The sequence below is a fragment of the Natator depressus genome, chromosome 1 (genome assembly GCF_965152275.1).
Source record: "Natator depressus isolate rNatDep1 chromosome 1, rNatDep2.hap1, whole genome shotgun sequence".
NCBI classification, from domain to species: domain Eukaryota; kingdom Metazoa; phylum Chordata; order Testudines; family Cheloniidae; genus Natator; species Natator depressus.
In genome coordinates this window covers 257,981,097-257,997,663 of record NC_134234.1, presented here as the reverse complement: position 1 = coordinate 257,997,663, position 16,567 = coordinate 257,981,097, and the positions used below count along the sequence as shown (strand labels likewise).

The 16,567-nt window shown below is 52.0% G+C and overlaps 1 protein-coding gene across 4 annotated transcripts; it reads left to right on the top strand.

Moving 5' to 3' along the window:
• The first annotated feature begins 1,968 nt into the window (after positions 1 to 1,968).
• Positions 1,969 to 16,294, top strand: PMM1 (phosphomannomutase 1). Of its 4 annotated transcripts, XM_074941701.1 has the most exons (9): positions 2,017 to 2,116; positions 5,829 to 6,031; positions 6,311 to 6,428; positions 7,858 to 7,934; positions 8,243 to 8,334; positions 9,135 to 9,234; positions 10,889 to 10,964; positions 13,525 to 13,640; positions 14,512 to 16,294. In XM_074941701.1, exons 2-9 carry the CDS (start codon positions 5,975 to 5,977, stop codon positions 14,632 to 14,634), a joined length of 759 nt encoding a protein of 252 aa, XP_074797802.1. In that variant the 5' UTR covers positions 2,017 to 2,116; positions 5,829 to 5,974; the 3' UTR covers positions 14,635 to 16,294. The 4 variants fall into 4 exon arrangements, with proteins under 4 accessions (XP_074797801.1, XP_074797803.1, XP_074797804.1 ...); XM_074941700.1 differs by lacking the exon at positions 5,829 to 6,031 and having other exon boundaries at positions 1,969 to 2,116; positions 14,512 to 16,293; XM_074941702.1 differs by lacking the exons at positions 5,829 to 6,031; positions 13,525 to 13,640; positions 14,512 to 16,294 and adding an exon at positions 11,340 to 11,992 and having other exon boundaries at positions 1,969 to 2,116.
• The last annotated feature ends 273 nt before the right edge of the window (positions 16,295 to 16,567 follow it).

Genomic DNA, 16,567 nt, shown 5'->3' with positions numbered 1-16,567 from the left:
ATCAAACACACAGTCATGCTCCTCTGTTCCAGAGGAATTGGGAGAGACAAAACACCTTTTGTTCAGGGTTTTGGTGTGGCACAAAGATACCATGATAGGTGTTACATCAAACCCCAGAAGTAGTGAGATTGGCTAGCTTTTTAAGACTGAACCTTGATTTACTTTCCTCACTGATGGAGCTGTTTGGCTGTAAAGCCCAAGGCTGATTACCTCAGGCTCATCACAGCATCCACAGCAGCTGCTGTCTTGTGCATCTTACAAATGCAGTTAATTTAACTGTAATTGGAATAAGGGATTGGTCATCCCTACCTCATTATTTTCCAGCCTCCATGATCATCACGAGATTAGATTCCTCTTTCCAACAACTCCCCAGTCCCAAGGTGTCGTAAATAGAAAGGGAAGGGTAACCACTTTTCTGTATACAGTACTATAAAATCCCTCCTGGCCAGACGCAACATCTTGTTACCTGTACAGGGTTAAGAAGCTCAGCTAACCTGGCTGGCACCTGACCTAAAGGACCAATAAGGGAACAAGATACTTTCAAATCTTTTGGGGGAGGGGGAAGGCTTTTGTTTGTTCTCTCTTGGGACTGGGAGAGGCCAGTCAGAAATCCATCTTCTCCAACCCATCCTAATCCAAGTCTCCAATATTGCAACCAGTAGGTAAACCAGGCAAGGCAGATTAGTTTATCTTTTGTTTGTGTATTTTTGCCCTGTGTTAAGAGGGAGGTTTATTGCTGTTTTCTGTAACTTTAAGGTTTTGCCCAGAGCGGGATTCTCTGTGTTTTGAATCTGAATACCCTGTAAAGTATTTTTCATCCTGATTTTACAGAGATGATTTTGACCTTTTTTAAAAAATAAATAAATAAAATAAATAAATAAAATCCTTCTTTTAAGAACCTGACTGATTTTTTTCCATTGTTCCAAGATCCAGGAGTTTGGGTCTTTGATGATTTTGTAACAAATTGGTTAGGATATTATCCTCAAGCCTCCCAGGACTGGGGGTGTGTAGGGCTTGGGGAGATATTTTGGGGGTCTCCAAGTGGTCTCTTTCCTTGTTCTTTGTTTAAAAGGCTTGGTGGTGGCAGCATACTGTTCAAGGACAAGGCAAAGTTTGTACCATGGGGAAGTTTTTATCCTAAGCTGGTAAGAATAGGCTTAGGGGGTCTTTCATGTGGGTCCCCCAATCTGTACCCTAGAGTGGGGAAGGAACCCTGACACAAGGATATGTGACAACTGTAGCCACTGGCTAGGGGTGACCTGAAACATAACTACATCTTGTCCAGTCTCTGCTACTATCCCCTGGGGTACTTTGCAGAAAGAGTCAAAAATGACACTGATGTCTAGTCTAACAGTTCCTCTCAGGGTAAAAACAGGTTGTAAAATCTGCTGCTCTGTGAAATCAATTGCTGAAAAAGACTTTGAATAACCGTGGGGGCGGGGGAAAGAAAATCGGGAACCTTCGTTTTCATCCACTGCCCGAAAGCTTGTGCAGTGTTGCTGTGGGCTGTTCAACAACCACTGCACTCCACCCCAGACACGGCTGCACTTTAGTGGCGGGCGAGCCAAATTCTGCCCTTATTTTCTCCCGCCATCCCACCCAAGCGGGGCGGTCGGCTGCGTCGCGATCGAGGCTTAAAACACGTCCCACGGTCTCCGAAATGCTGGGGGAGCTTTCGGCTCGGGAGGCGCCCGCCACTGGCAGCCTTATCGTCCCTCCTCCCCAGGGGCTCCCTCGCCGGGCCGGGCGTGGTCAACTCGTCCCGCGCCCCTGGTGGCCGTCCTGCACGGGCAGGGGGGTTGCTCCCTTCCTTGGGCTGCCGCAGCGGGCTCCGCCGAGGGGCTGCAGGGAGCTGGCCAGGCCGGGTGCTCCCGGAGGCGGCAGGTCGCGGTGTACGTGTGGCCCGCCTTGTGCTCCCACCCGCCGCTCGGATCCCGCCCATGCGCCGCGATTGGCCCGGACGGGGCGACACCTCCCGCCCGCCCGCTCTCCCTGCGCGCCGTCTGCAGCGTGGGGCTCGGCCGGCGCCGCAGCGATGGCTGGCGCTGAGCCGCCGAGCCGGGAGCGCGTCCTCTGCCTCTTCGATGTGGATGGGACGCTCACGCCGGCTCGCCAGGTACCCGCCCGTGGGCCCCTCCTTCCTTTCCTCCCTCCCTCCCGCGCCCCTTGCCCGTCCTTGAGCATCGCGGGCAGGGCAACGAGAGGAGCCGGCCGGGGAGGTGTCCGCCCCCTCCCCTTGCCCCCTGTGGGTGTGGAGCGCGCAGCGGGCTCGGGAGCGGAGTGCCTGCCCGGTGCCCCGCGCAGAGGCGCCATATGGCCCAGCTGGGAGCCTGTCGGGTCTAGCGCAGTGGGGAGCCCGGACTCCCAGCCCCTGCGGCCCTCCACTGAGGAAGCTGCCTCCTGCGGCGTCTCTTCCGGGGCTGTTTCTCCCTCCTGGGCGACAGGTCCCCTAAGCCCCGCCTGGCAGTGGGGGGCGAGATGGAGTCAGACCTCCCCAGCCAGTGCTGCCCCCAGCACGTCTGCTGCCCTGTGTTGGAACCCAGGCGTGCAAGCTGGGGGCCTTGTTCTAGCAGGTCTGGAGCCCTGTGCTGCCTTTCTATGAAATATCCTGTGGGTGGAAGAAGGAGACTGTGCAAGGCCACGTAACCATTGAGCACCAGGGATTCTCTTTGCCTTGGCTCTTTGGATTTAACTGTAGCTTTTCTGTGTTGTAGAGTGATTTAACATGGAGAACATTTATTGCTTCTAAAAGTGAGGGGCAGATGGTCCTGGGAAGGGGCTGACCCCCTATGGGCAAGAGCTGAGCAAGCTTCCTCTCATGCAGCTCTACGAATGCACTGCTCTGATCTGCAGCAGCCCCTACTATTTCACTCCTGATCCCATAGCTCTGCTAATGCCCTCCCGCTGCTGTTCCTATCCTAGACTGACATGCATAGCTCTGCCCGTGCTCTCACTCCTGCCCTGCTACAACCTTTGCTATCCCTGCATCCTCCCACGCTGTTCTTCCAATGCACCATGATCCGAACATGCCGCAGTCCCTGGTATTCCCATCCCAGGCCTCCCCCAAGCAGAGGTTTTTCAAAGGTGCCAATTCAGTATGCTTATATTGTGCTGCAAACTGATGTGTCTCAGCCTTACCTTTAAACCAAAAAGCTCCTTTCATAGGCAACCACCCCAAGGTGTCAGCCCAGCTGGCTGGACGCACAGACCATAGGTTATATTTGATGAAGGAGATCTGGCCACCTTTCTAGTGACCTGCACACTTGCCCCTCCCACAGCCCATGTAGGGGCACCTTTTTGGTTTTATCTGGGACAAATCTTTACATCACCTAGAGACAAGAACGGGCTAGATGACAGGGTCTAACAGCCTCTTAGGGACCTGGTATGTCTACACTGCAGTTAAACTTCTTGGGCTGGTTCATGCCAACTGCCTCAGACTCACAGGGCTCCAGCTAAGGGGCTGTTTACGTTGCTGTGTAGACATTCAGACTGCCCGAGCTCTGGGACCCTACCACTTTCTCTAGCACAAACATCTACGCTGCAATTAAACAGACCCCTTGCCCAAACCCCTTGAGTCCAAGTCAGTTTGCACCGGCCAGCTACAGTTTGCAGCATAGACATATATTTTGGGGTGAAATCTCCTCCTTGCATCCTAGTTATTTTGGCTTTTGGGGAAATAGAAAAAAATCTCTGATTAATATGTCAAAGTTCCTTTAAATTGCTGCCTGCCATATGTTTGTGATGCAATAACCAGTTTACAGCATCTGCTTGGTATTAGAAGCAGGGAAAGGGGAGAGGCCTGCTTTCTCCTCACAGCCTGCAAAAGATGCTGGAGCCTTGCAAGGAATGAGAGCAGGTCTGGTGGGCCTAGCTGGCGAAGCCTAGAAGCATCTGGCTCTTCCAGCGTAATCCCACCTGTACTCCACATTCCTTTGTTCTTAGCCACTCCAGGATGAAGTTCTGCCCCTGGCCCCGCATCTATGTATAAACTGTTCTGAGCCCCACTGTAGTGAAGGCCTCTTGCCCACACACAGACTAACCCCGCATGCCTCTTCTTTTACTGTGACCTTGTCCACTGTGGGACTAAGTTTACCCATCTGTATGTTATGGCCTTGTCTACACTAAAGGGACTTACCAGGCCAAGGTCTGTGTGGCCCCCTTGCATGCTTGTAAAACCTGTTCGGCCCACAACACGTAAGTGCTCTCAAAGGCTTACCTGTGAGCCAAATGCATTTGGATTAGACTAGTGATTACAAGCACATGGTGCGCTAGCCCAGCATAATGGGGCCTGTGATGAGAGCCTCTAACTGTTTACCCAATAGAAATGACTTGCTTTAAATGGGGCACAATATTGGATTTACCCTGAATCATTTCAGCCTGCATTGGACAGCACCAGAACAGACCACACAGTCCTCTTCCTACTGGCCCACAGTCCACTGGTGACCTTTTGAGATCTCCCAGAATCCACTGCTGCTGGTAGCTGAGCTAGGAACTGTGGGGTAGGTACGCAGAAGTCACTGCAGGGAAAGTAGCTTAGAACAGCACCAGTGTAGATGCAATGCCAAATGGACATATTGAAATGTTTGTGTCTAGACCAGCATCATCCCACCAGCTCAGTTCTCTAGTGGAGACATGACCTATAGGTATCAGAGTAACAGCCGTGTTAGTCTGTATTCGCAAAAAGAAAAGGAGTACTTGTGGCACCTTAGAGACTAACCAATTTATTTGAGCATAAGCTTTCGTGAGCTGTAGCTCATGAAAGCTTATGCTCAAATAAATTGGTTAGTCTCTAAGGTGCCACAAGTACTCCTTTTCTTTTTGTGACCTATAGGTACAAACCAGTAACACTTCCCTACCTTGCAGATGGATTGTGAGGCTAGAATCATGTTTGTCAGGCTCTCTGGGATCCTCACGTGAAGGTGCTGTATGGGAGGGCAAAGTATCCATGTGATTAACTACACCGACCTTTAAAGCTAGTTATTCTGTAGGGGGTGATACAGGAGAACACAAGTCCCCAGGCCAAAGGAAGGGGGAGGAGGGGAGGCGCTGTTGCTGGGTGCAGTCAGCCCTCAAGCCTTAGCAAGCTACCTTTATCTAGAGAAGATAAAAAGCAGGGTGGTGGCAGAGTCTGCTCCTGGCAGACACATGTTGCCCAACCCTGTGACAGTGGGATGCCTCTTCTCTCCTGCCTCAGCATGGCTTGAGACTATTCTGGCCAGACCTGCAGGGAGCAGGGGGAAGTTAAAGGCTTGGTGGGACCTGTGCTGCTTCAGCTGGCATTCTGTTAATGGGATTAGGCAGTAATGGGGCAGCCCTTCAGTGGGAGGGGAAGGGAGCAAGAGCAGGCCCCTGAGTGCTGCCTTCGTTATGGCCCCTGCTGTCACTGCTTCATCTCCAGCTCTGTTACAGTGAATTCTGTGATGCAGTTTGGTTTGTCCCTGTGCGGAGCCAGCCCTTGGGACACTTCTCTGCCTGGTTCCCAAATGTTCTGGGTAGGATCTCTCTCACTTGTGAGGGATTATTGATGTATAGGCACCTCCCACCCCCTTAGTTAAATACAGAAAAGGGCATATATTACCACTTTGTGTGTCAGGGCGAGGGGAAAGACATGGAGCAACAGGACATGCGGGAATGGGGTGCCAATTTACTAATAATTCCTCACAAATGGGGGGGGGATACATACACGCACTCCTTTCCTTGTTTGTCTCTTCCCCCTCCACCAGTCCTTTGCTGTTTCTTTCCTCCATATCATTTTTCCACCCCTCCCAGTGTATTTTTTCCTCCATGCCCTGGTAGTACCCCCTTCCTGTTCCCATTCCCCCCCCCAGATGACTGTGTGCTGCTGGGCTTGGGAAGATGACAGCGCCCATTCGTATCGCCGTGGGACTAGGCCTCACATGCTGCCAAAGCTGAGCTGAATGCCGCAGAAGCAGAGAAGAGAAGTGTGGGTTCATGGGATGCTGCCTGCAGCTCCATGTGTGAGCAGCTCCCACAGCCCACTCACAGAAGCTGCTGTGAGAGCAGAGAGAAGGCAGGTGGCTTTCAAAGAACCCCTTGCCGCTTTGTTCAGAGCCATGGAAGCCCATCTGCAGGGGGAGGGGATGATGGCCAGATCTGGGGTCATGCAGCTGTTCCAATGCACCTGCCTCCCTGGACTAAAGTGGTGCTCACCAGGCAGGGAAACACTGTTAAAGACTAGTCACTACTGGCTGGGAACGGCCTTCGTTGGAGGCCCTGCTGTAAGTGGGGCCAGAGCTTGTCCGATACTCTGGCTGTATTCTGACCTGCCCTCTCGCTCCTGCCCCTCTAGAAAATTGATCCCGAAGTGGACAAGTTCCTTCAGGAGCTGCGTGAGAGAGTCCAGATCGGCGTGGTGGGAGGCTCTGACTACTCCAAGATAGCTGAGCAGCTGGGGAAAGGGGATGAAGGTGAGACGCTCCCCCTACCCCAGATCAGGAGAGTGTGGGAAGGGGTGGGGGAAACAGAGGGTGGAGAGAGAGAGAGGCTACTCTCCTTTGCAGGGAGGGAGGTAGTGTGGCTTGTCTGCTGTTGGTAATTACGTGCAGCTGTAGACACCTGAACACTGAGTTTGATTCCACCCACAGAGAGGATAAAATCGTACCCACAGAGAGCGCTTGCACTGCTACCGTTGCCACTTGTGCTGCTGAGCTCAGAGAGTCGCCCCCAGGCAGCCACTCTTGCTAGAAGCGTAGCGCTTGTACCTAAGGGCCTGCTCCTGCTCCCGCTCCCATTGAAGTCACTGGAACCAACAGCAATTTTGCCATTGAGAGCAGGAGCAGCTCAGCCGACAACCAGAACTGTGACTATCCACATCAGCAGAGCTGACCTCTGTAACGGAGCAGAGGTGCACATGTAACCCACCGTGTTTGTGTCTCTCTCCTGGGCCAGCCCATGAGTAGTCTTCAGCTCCAGCAGTTGCAGCATGTGCTTTTAGCTGTCATGGGCCTGCAAAGAGCATGGGAGAATAGAAAGAGGCCCATTTAGAGTTTACCTTCTCTTCCCTACCTCCAGGAGCAATATAGTCCTACCATCTCCAGGTCTGATCAGCTGTAATCTCCATTAGTTCCATAGCCCATTGACAGTCCGAGTAAATGGAAAGGGAATGTGTACAAACTCTCTCCCATGCTTGGACATGCTCTGTTTTGGAGGTCTGAAGGTCCTGAACAGCAGTGGGAGATTGGGCAGGGTGCTTGGATGAGAAGGAGCGACTGGGGAAGTGACAGCTGTCCTCTCCTCTCACTTTCCTTTTTCCCCTTTTCTAATATCAGCATAAAATCTACAGCGGAGTTCTGAAATCCTCTTCCTAGCTCCTTAGCAAAGAGAGGCTGCCTGGTGACAACTCATGGCTCAAGGGAGCATGAAGTTAATTGCAGAGTCAGCAACAATCTGTTTATTGCTGGAGGAGAAGCTAGGGTTAGATAACCACCTAGTGCATTGCTGAGGGGAGGGTGCGGGTAGGGAGGGGAAAGGGTGGAGGCAGGATGCTCTAGGAGAATGAGCACATGGCTGGGAGTCTGGCATTCCTGAGCTCTAATCTCAACTCTACCACTGACTCCCTGCAGGGCCTTGAGCAGGTCGCTTCCGCTGTCTGTGCCTTTGTTCCCCATGTGTAAAATGGGCATAACATCCAGGGAGTTGTGAGGCTCAAGGTCTGTTTGCTCAGCCTACGGCCATGGAGTAAAGGCTCAAAGAGCTCTGAATCCAGCCAACGTCCATCACTCCGCACTGCTCCGTCACCGAGTGACGGACGAGGTTGTGCTAATGTTTTTTCTCTCGCCTTCATCTCCCTTCCCCCCCACCCTGCTGTCCCCTGCCCCACACACCCATTCCCCACAGTCATCGACAAGTTTGATTACGTCTTTGCGGAGAATGGCACCGTGCAGTACAAGAATGGGCAGCTGGTCGCCAAACAGGTAGGTCTAGCTTACTTGCTCTGTCTCCCACCAAGCCACAGTGGCTCTTTCCCTGTCTCCTCCACCAAGTCTGTCTCCAGTTCCATCAGCACCAGATGAAACCAGCCATATGCCACCATCCAGAGCTCTGCCAGCTCCACTCCCCACAGTTCCTACCAAAGCCTCCCTACTCCTTCTGTCCAGTCATCACCATAGTGGGCATCCTGGATGAATTTTGTAGAATAGCTCAGCCCACGTGCTTTGTGGCAAGATGATGGTAGTCTTGGCTTCATGTGACCTCTAACCTTTTCTTCCCCCTGCTCCCAAAGGCTATCCAGAACCACCTTGGGGAGGAGCTTTTGCAGGAGCTGATCAACTTCTGTCTCAACTACATGGCACTCCTGAAGCTGCCCAAGAAACGGTAATGATCCTCCTGTACCCAGCTGCTGTTCGTGTACCATTCAGATCCAGGCATTTGGACATCACACTCCCATTTAGAATTGCAGATCCACTGGCTTTGTTCTTGGCCTCATTATCTGTATTTTGATAGCACCTAGAGGCCCTAACCAAGAGCAGAGTCCTGCTGTGCTGGGTGTTGCAAATGCACAATTTAAGAGACAGTCCCTGTTCTAAAGAGTTGATGATCTAAGTAGACAAACCAAGGGATGGAAGAGTGGAAGTATTGTTATCCCCTCCTTACAGATAGGAAACTGGGGCACAAAGATTGTGACTTGCCCAGTATCACACAGTCTGTGGCAGAGCTAAGGATTGAACCCACATCACTTGAGTCCTAGTGTCTTAACCACAAGATCAGCTTTGCTCTCGCATTATCTAAGCTTCCAAAACACTGCTCCCTCCCCCTGAGCTCTGGCCTAGATTGAGTTGACATGTTTCCTTCTCTCTAAAGACACCCTGTCATTCTGGGACAACTCCCCTCAACTCTGTATCAGCAAAGCTTGGCTGTGATTAATATCCCAATGATGTGCCTTGCTGTGCTGCAGCAGTAAAAGTGGAGTGTTATTTATTTCTGGGCTTAGAGCGTGAGCACTTGATACCTGAAGCATGAGGATAATCCTGTTGTCATTTTTAGCCTGCCTAGTGTCCCTGCAAACATTCCTTACATCACATGTTTTACAGGCACTCCTATTTTAATGGCTCCTTCTCTCTTCCCTTCCCAATTCTTAAAAAAAAAACCCACCATGGACATCTACACATGCACAGCGGGACCTTCATAGAGTTCCGCAACGGAATGCTGAACATCTCTCCCATTGGCCGAAGCTGCACCCTGGAGGAGAGAATAGAATTCTCCGAGCTAGACAAGGTAACTGGCCAAGATCCACCCTCCCCTCCTCCATGACTGGGTATTAAGTTGTGGGGCGTTGACTGTTTCTGGCCATGTAATACCACAGCACTCGGCTCTCATCTTATATCCATGCCAATGACTCTTGCCTGTGGGCTTCCCTGCATAAGCTCTGGAGGCTGAGGCTATGATAAGGATGGGAAACCAAAGGAAATATGTAGATGAGATGAAAGAACTGACCTAATCTGCTGCCACTGATCAAGTAGGGGTGCAGGCTCCCTATGCGGAGAAGCTGTCCTAAGAAGAGCCTCTCATTTTCGATGGTGTTTCTTCAGTGTCATGATTAGAGATGGTCTTAGACCAGAACCTCAAAGCCAGCAGCCCTGAACTTACGTAGTGAACTTACAGCTCAGGGCCCATCTCCAGTCACAGCGAAGCAGCATTGTCAACTGACATCATGTCCCATTCCCCAGCCCAAACGGAGCAGGTGTCTCCTCAATGGGCCTTCCAGACCAGGACCAGTCTCCTAAACAGATCTACAGAGCTCTCAGATCCTGGCAAATGCTGGCTGAACCAATCTGTCTATGATGGCTTCTTTCTCCCCTCCCCAAGGGCAGAAGGGGTCAGACTACGTCAAGATATGAAGGGAGATAAGTGGGGAACCTACGGACTTTGGGTCCTGAACTGGGCCTCTGAACCTCCAAGGGAGAGTAGTGTTGATGGGGGAGTGCAGAAAGGGGCTTTGGTTTGGGGTTGCTCAACAGCTGACCTGGGGTCTTCTAGGCCAGGGGTGGGCAAACTTTTTGGTCTGAGGGCCACATCTGGGTATGGAAACTGTATGGTTGGCCATGAATGCTCATGAAATTGGGGGTTGGGGTACGGAAGGGGGTGAGCGTTCTGGCTGGGGGTGCGGGTTCTTGGGTGGGGTTGGGGATGGAGGAGGGTGCTCTGGGCTGGGACCGAGGGGTTCAGAGGATGGGAGGGGGATCAGGGCCTGGGCAGGGGGTTGGAGCTCAGGGGTGCAGGCTCGAGGCGATGCTTACCTCAAGCAGCTCCCAGAAGCAGCAGCGTGTCCCCCCTCCAGCTCCTACACGGAGGCGCTGCCCCTTCCGCTCCCATTGGCTGCAGTTCCTGGCCAATGGGAGCTGTGGGGGTGGCGCTTGGGGCAGGGATAGCATGCAGAGCCCCCTGGCTGCCCCTATACATAGGAGCTGGAGAGGGGACATGCTGCTACTTCTGGGAGCCGTTCGAGGGCTGGATGTGGCCCCTGGGCTGTAGTTTGCCCATCCCGGCTCTAGGCTGACATGGCCAAGGCTAACGTGGGCTGGCTACAGCAGTGTGGGGAGGGGAATCATATACAGGGAGAAATGACAGTAACATGAATGCAGAGGTCATTTTGAATCCCCACAGCCCATGCTGAATGCCTCCCTCGTCCCCCACAACAGTTGTCCTGGGTGCTCAGTACAGGAGACAGAGGAAGGAGGTTGTACTTGCTGCTGGGGTAACAAGGAAATTCTGGCCTGGAAAATGGGATCAGAGCAGAGAAACTAACCTGGTGATGCACTGAGAGAGGCTTGCAAGGCCTGTAGGTAGACAATCAATGGAATGAGGCCTATCAAGGATACAGTCATTCAAAACCTCCTATCCCGCTGTCCTCCTGTTTGTTCGTCTGCAGAAAGAGAGGATCCGTGAGAAGTTTGTGGCAGCCCTGCAGAGGGAGTTTGCTGGCAAGGGCCTACGGTTCTCTCGAGGTGAGCAGAGTGCATCACAGCTACTGTGGGGTTTCCCTGTGTGATGAATTTCCTGTCGAGATCTTGGAAGGGAATGATGCCAGGGTATTTCCTGCTTAAAAGTAGTAGAGCGTCTGCTTGAGTGAATGTCAGAGGTGTACTCCCAGTGGAGATCCCTGGGAGGGGTATTGCCCATGTTCATCCCTGAGGAGGGATCTCAAGCCCTGTTTCCTATTTAATGCATGATTATAGTCCGAAAACCGTAGATCTGCTTCCCTGGTATCACTCAGATGTGCTGGCTTTAGTGACACACTAAGTTTTAACTATATTTTACTTCTGTTAGCTGTACTGAGCCAACACAGTTCTGGGACAGAGCTTGAATCTGTTCTGTCTCAGACAGCAGCAACAGGATTGCTAACTACGTTCCAACTACAGAGCCAAATTCTACCTTCAGTCCCACCTACGTAACCGCACTGAATCCACTGGTGCAGGAGAGTGGAAGAACCCAGCCTGAGTCTGAGCTCCCAGGTTGTGTTTGCAGGGGTGACTGTTAAGAAAACGGCCTTTACTCCATTTACAAGGAAAAGCTGCATCTGGAGTCGCTGAGAGGCATTAAATGTGGAGCCCAGTACGCCATTTTATGCAGTCACTCACTTTAATGGCCAGATTTTCAGGAGTGCTCAGCCCGCAGCCACCCTCACGGAGCACAACAGGAGAGGAGCACTCTTGGGTCTTTCCACTGAAGTGGAAGGTCATCAGGCTGGGTGAGTGACAGGGCTGAATTCTTTAAAGCTATTCACCAGGGAAGGTAGGTATGGCTGAAAATGGAAGGCACTCGTCAAAAAGAAAGCCCATTACTAGGAGTGTAGCAGGGATGAGTGATAGGGGAGCATGGTGGAGGTGGCACATCATTTGCCACCCTGTGTGTAATTCAGAATCCCCGAGACTCTGCACTCGGAGGAGCCTGCATCTCTAGGCAGCATCCCCCTTCGCTGCCCCAGTAAGAACATCTCGTGATCCCTGCCAGCATTTACACAAACCATTTGTCATAGCAGAGAAGGACAAAGGCATTGCAGTCCTGTTCTCCTCCTCAAATGCACATGGAACAAGAACAGAACAATGGTCCTTTCTTCTATGACTTTGGTAAGCTGCCAGCAGTAGGCTAGGATTGTAAGTAAGAACACAAAGATAATGGGCGCTGCAGGGGTTCAGCCCCTCTAAAAATAAGGCATAAAGTGTTTAGAGTACCCCAAAGTGGAGACACACAAAATTAAGGACTCTTTCTGAAAGGGGTGTGCACAGAGCTGAAAAGTGGCAGAGCTGGCAGAAGGCCTCAGGAGTTCCTAGAGCCCAGTCCCCTGCTCACACCACTGAGCAACAACGAGACAGAACTTACTGTCCTTGAGTGCCACCCGTCGTTCCCTCTGCATTTGATCTTCTAGCCCTGCCAGTACCAGGAGCCCCTCTCGCTGCTCAGCTCTGCTTAGAGACAGAGCACGCTGACAATATTTTCCATATCTGAATGCATATGGATTATTAAAGGGAAGGATTATGGGTAGGGCTCCAGCCTAGAACTTAGAGACCTGGGTTCAATTCCTAGTCTGCCCCAGGCTTTCTGTGGGACTTTCAAGCAAGTCACTTAGTATCTCTGTGCCACAGTGCCCCCCATGTAAAAGGGGAGGCTAGCACTTTTCTCAACACCCCTGTGAGGTAAGGGAGTTACTGTGGGGATGGGGCCATGGAAGTACTGTGGCAGGGGTCTGTCCCAAAGCATACCCCCCTCATGGCACAGCATGGCCCTGCAGGCACCCAGCCCTCAGTTCCCTCCTAGTTCTCCCAAGAACATTTCACCCTCCATCTAGGCCTTCAGGTTTGCAGTTCCCCCTCCAGTTAGCTCGTTGCTAGGGAGCGCTGTCATTCCCACTTCAGCTTCTGGCCACTCTGCAGAGTTTTTTCCCCAGGTGTCTTGCCCTGGTGTCTCAGTGCCATTCCTCTGGTCAAGGGATTCCACAGCTCCTCCATGGGTTGTGCACAGAGTCAGGTTCCCCTGCCTGCTAGGATCCAGGCCTACTCCACAGAGTCTCTCTCCTTCCACTCTGCTCAGCCAACGGCTGGGTTTTATCCTGGATCAGGAGGTAGCTCCATGACTAACACCTGGCCCCCATTCTCCAGCTCCTCTGCTGCCTCCTTAAGCAGCTGTTCTTTAAAGGGGCCATGTCATGAAACAGGGTTGGCTAGCCCCAGATCCCACTACACCTGATAGGGGACAGACCGCTCTGGTACAGTACCCGTGGCAGGTTCCTCTGGAGCACCACCACCACCAGCCTCACTGTTTCCTGCTTGTGCCCTTGGCTGGAATCACAAGGGCCTTGCTGATGCCACCATAGCCCATTGTCGTAGAAACAGCAGCTGCTGTCATCCTGATAATGCATTAGAGACTCGATCACCATGGCTGGGCTGGTGCCTGCCTCCACAACATGGACAGACATTTCCCTTTGCCCCAGGGTAGCGAGGTCTGGAATTCACCCCGCACCCTTCCAACACCAGCCTGCTGACCTAACAACCTCCCTCCTGCTGGCAGGTGGTATGATCAGCTTTGATGTCTTCCCTGAGGGCTGGGACAAGCGATACTGCCTCGACATCCTCGATGATGAGAGGTTCGACACCATCCACTTCTTCGGGAACGAGACAACCCCAGTGAGTATACCCGGGGGGAGCATTTCTCTCCTAGGCTGGCAGCCTCTCAGAGGAGAGGGCAGGAGTCCTTCCCCAGCCATATGGGACTTCACCTAACTCCCTTTGGAATTGCTGTCAAGCAACACTGCCCTCTAGTGGGGAGGGGGGGTCTCTCTAGTGCGAATGAGGGCCTGCAACTGTACCGTAGCAGGCTGCAGTCCCCGCAGAACTTACGTCTCCAGGGGAAACTGAGTCCTGTAAGAAGTGGTGTTGGGGATTCACCGGGTGGCTCTCTTCCTTCTGAGTCGTTACTGACCTAGTAGCCCAGCACAAGTCTGGGAAGGGCTATGCTGCTGAAGGTGCCATGTAACCAATGAGCTGTAAACCAAAACCTCACCCACTTCCACAGAGGTTTTTCAGTTTAAACAGGAACGGCTCTGCCTACTCTCTGGAGTCGGTTACAAGATGATCCTTACCTGCTGCAATAAGCTGACTTGGGCATCTCCACTGACGTAGGGGGAGTGGTGTTAGCCAAGCTCCGGCTTGGGTGACTACATTGTGCTGTTCTAAAATTCTCCCATCATTTCAGATGGGTGTGGTATTCTTCACTTCCTGTCCTAAACTGCTCCACAGTGTTGTAGCTGCAGAACAGTGGTGTAAGCAGGGACCTTTCCCACATACTCCATTCGCACAATTAACACACCGTAGCCTGTTACAAGCTGCCACGTTCTCCTCCAGCTGCAGAGGTGGCTGCACTTCAGTGGCAGATGAATGACCCTTCTACAGAGTCTCCAGTGCATTGGGGATTGTGCAAGACAAAGCAAGCGATAGCTAGAGAGGGGATTATGGTTGTGATTACTACCCTCCTCCCTATTTTCTTTTCCCCCTACAGGGAGGGAATGATTATGAAATTTACGATGACCCCCGGACAGTAGGACACAGCGTCCAGTCTCCCCAGGACACAGTCCGAAGGTGCCGTGAGATCTTTTTTCCAGAGAGAGCTAATGAATCGTGACTCTGATACCCCTTCTCCAGCACCCCGCCTCCCGAGATCCCACATCATGAAAACCACCTTCATTCGAGGCCTCTGTGCAGGGCCCTTTTAAGAAAGCTTTCCAGAGCTGGTTGTGAGGGAAGGATTTAAACTGAGATGGAGGAGGCGATAGGGAGGGGGGTTATTAACCTTCTGCTACCCCCAGTTACAGGTGGGCTGTGTGGGACCAGGCTCCTTTCTGCTGCCAAACGGACTCTCTTCCTTTTCCAGGTGAACGTTCAGTTCTTGGTGGGAGACGGTTCCCTGTTCTGTTCATCTGAGGCATTTGTAGGGGCCAATCACTACAGTCTCACTCTCTAAACATATTTGCACAACGGATGCACTCCTCATCAGTTAGCACCTTTTAAATAGGAAGCAGGGTCTGGGACCCCCATAAGTCAGGTGGTTCTCAGTCCTTAAAGGTGACCTGCAAAGGGTTTTAAAAAATGATCAGGGCTGTAACCCCATGCTCTGGGTGTCCCTAGTCTTTGATTGCCAGAAGCTGGGAGTGGGCGACAGGGGATTACCTGTTCTGTTCATTCCCTCTGAAGCATAGGGCACTGTTCACCGTCAGAAGACCTGATCATGGCTAGATGGACCATTGGTCTGATCCATTATGGCTGGTCTTATGAGCTTGTACCCTTTTTATATATATAAACAAAAAATATAGAAAAAGGGTGCACTGGATTTCTGTTTTTGTTTACACTAGAAACATCAGGAATGTTGTGCCTGATCTCTTATCTTGCTGGAGGACTTGTGGGAGGTCTGTGGGGGTTTATTCTGCCCTTAGCACCTCAGTTGAAGAGGTTGGGAAGTGGAAACTTTAACAAAGACATTCTTTTAACCATTAGGCATTGGAGTTGGATGGGTATTAAGTTTATAAAAAAAACAACAACAACAACAAACACCACCTCTGGCAGTTTCAGCAGTCTAAGTGTTATGCCCTTTTCTCTCCCAATTGCTCAAGTCTTCCTGGCTGGAGAAGCTATGAAGTGATGACATCACCAGACACCCTTGGGACTGCCAGCCTAGACAAGAGCTCGATTTCTAGTTCAAAAAACCCCACCCTTTAAAAAGCCAACCCAACCCTTTCAAGCGTTCTTTATCCAGCTGGAAACAAAGCACAGAACAGCTCTAATTTGCCCCATTCCCTTTTCCAGTCACCTTTAAGGAGGCAAAAAGAACAGGAGTACTTGTGGCACCTTAGATACTAACAAATTTATTAGAGCCTAAGCTTTCATGGCCACAGCCCACTTCATTGGATGCATAGAATGGAACATATAGTAAGAAGATATAGATATATACAAACAGAGAAGGTGGAAGTTGCCATACAAACTGTAAGAGGCTAATTAATTAAGATGAGCTATTAGCAGCGAGAGCAAAAAACTTTTGTAGTGATAATCAAGATGGCCTATTTAGACAGTTGACAAGAAGGTGTGAGGATACTTAGCATGGCTGCTTTCCCCATTCAGGAGCTTATTTGTGCCCTGAGTGCAGGGTTACACAGCTTCCCACCCCATGGTGCTCTGCCAGTGATGAGCTGCCAAAATCTTAACAACCGGTTCCCTCCTCACCCCACGAGGGGGTCATGGCCCGCCCCCGCCCCCCGGGACTCCTGCCCCATCCAACCCCTGCATTCCTTGATGCCCCCTCCCCCCCCGGACCCCATCCCATCCACCCCTGTCCCCTGACTGCCCCTGGAACCAGGCAGGAGGGTCTTGTGGGCCACCATAGTGGGTGCCCACCCCGCCTCGCCCCTAAGAGCCAGAGGGACCTGCCAGGGGGCAAGGTGGGGCGTCCCAGCAGTGCTTACCTGGGGCGGCTCCCGGGAAGCATCCGGCAGGTCCCTCTGGCTCCTAGGGGCGGGGTAGTACAGCTAGGTGGGGAGCAGGGGGAGCGGCTGCTCCCCGCACTG

Excerpts from the sequence above, each read along its gene's own strand:
- PMM1 (XM_074941700.1), top strand. The coding sequence starts at position 2,036 with ATGGCTGGCGCTGAGCCGCCGAGCCGGGAGCGCGTCCTCTGCCTCTTC. Across the intron at positions 7,935-8,242 it reads GGCAGCTGGTCGCCAAACAG|GCTATCCAGAACCACCTTGG; the intron begins GTAGGTCTAGCT and ends CTGCTCCCAAAG. Across the intron at positions 8,335-9,134 it reads CTGAAGCTGCCCAAGAAACG|CGGGACCTTCATAGAGTTCC; the intron begins GTAATGATCCTC and ends ACACATGCACAG.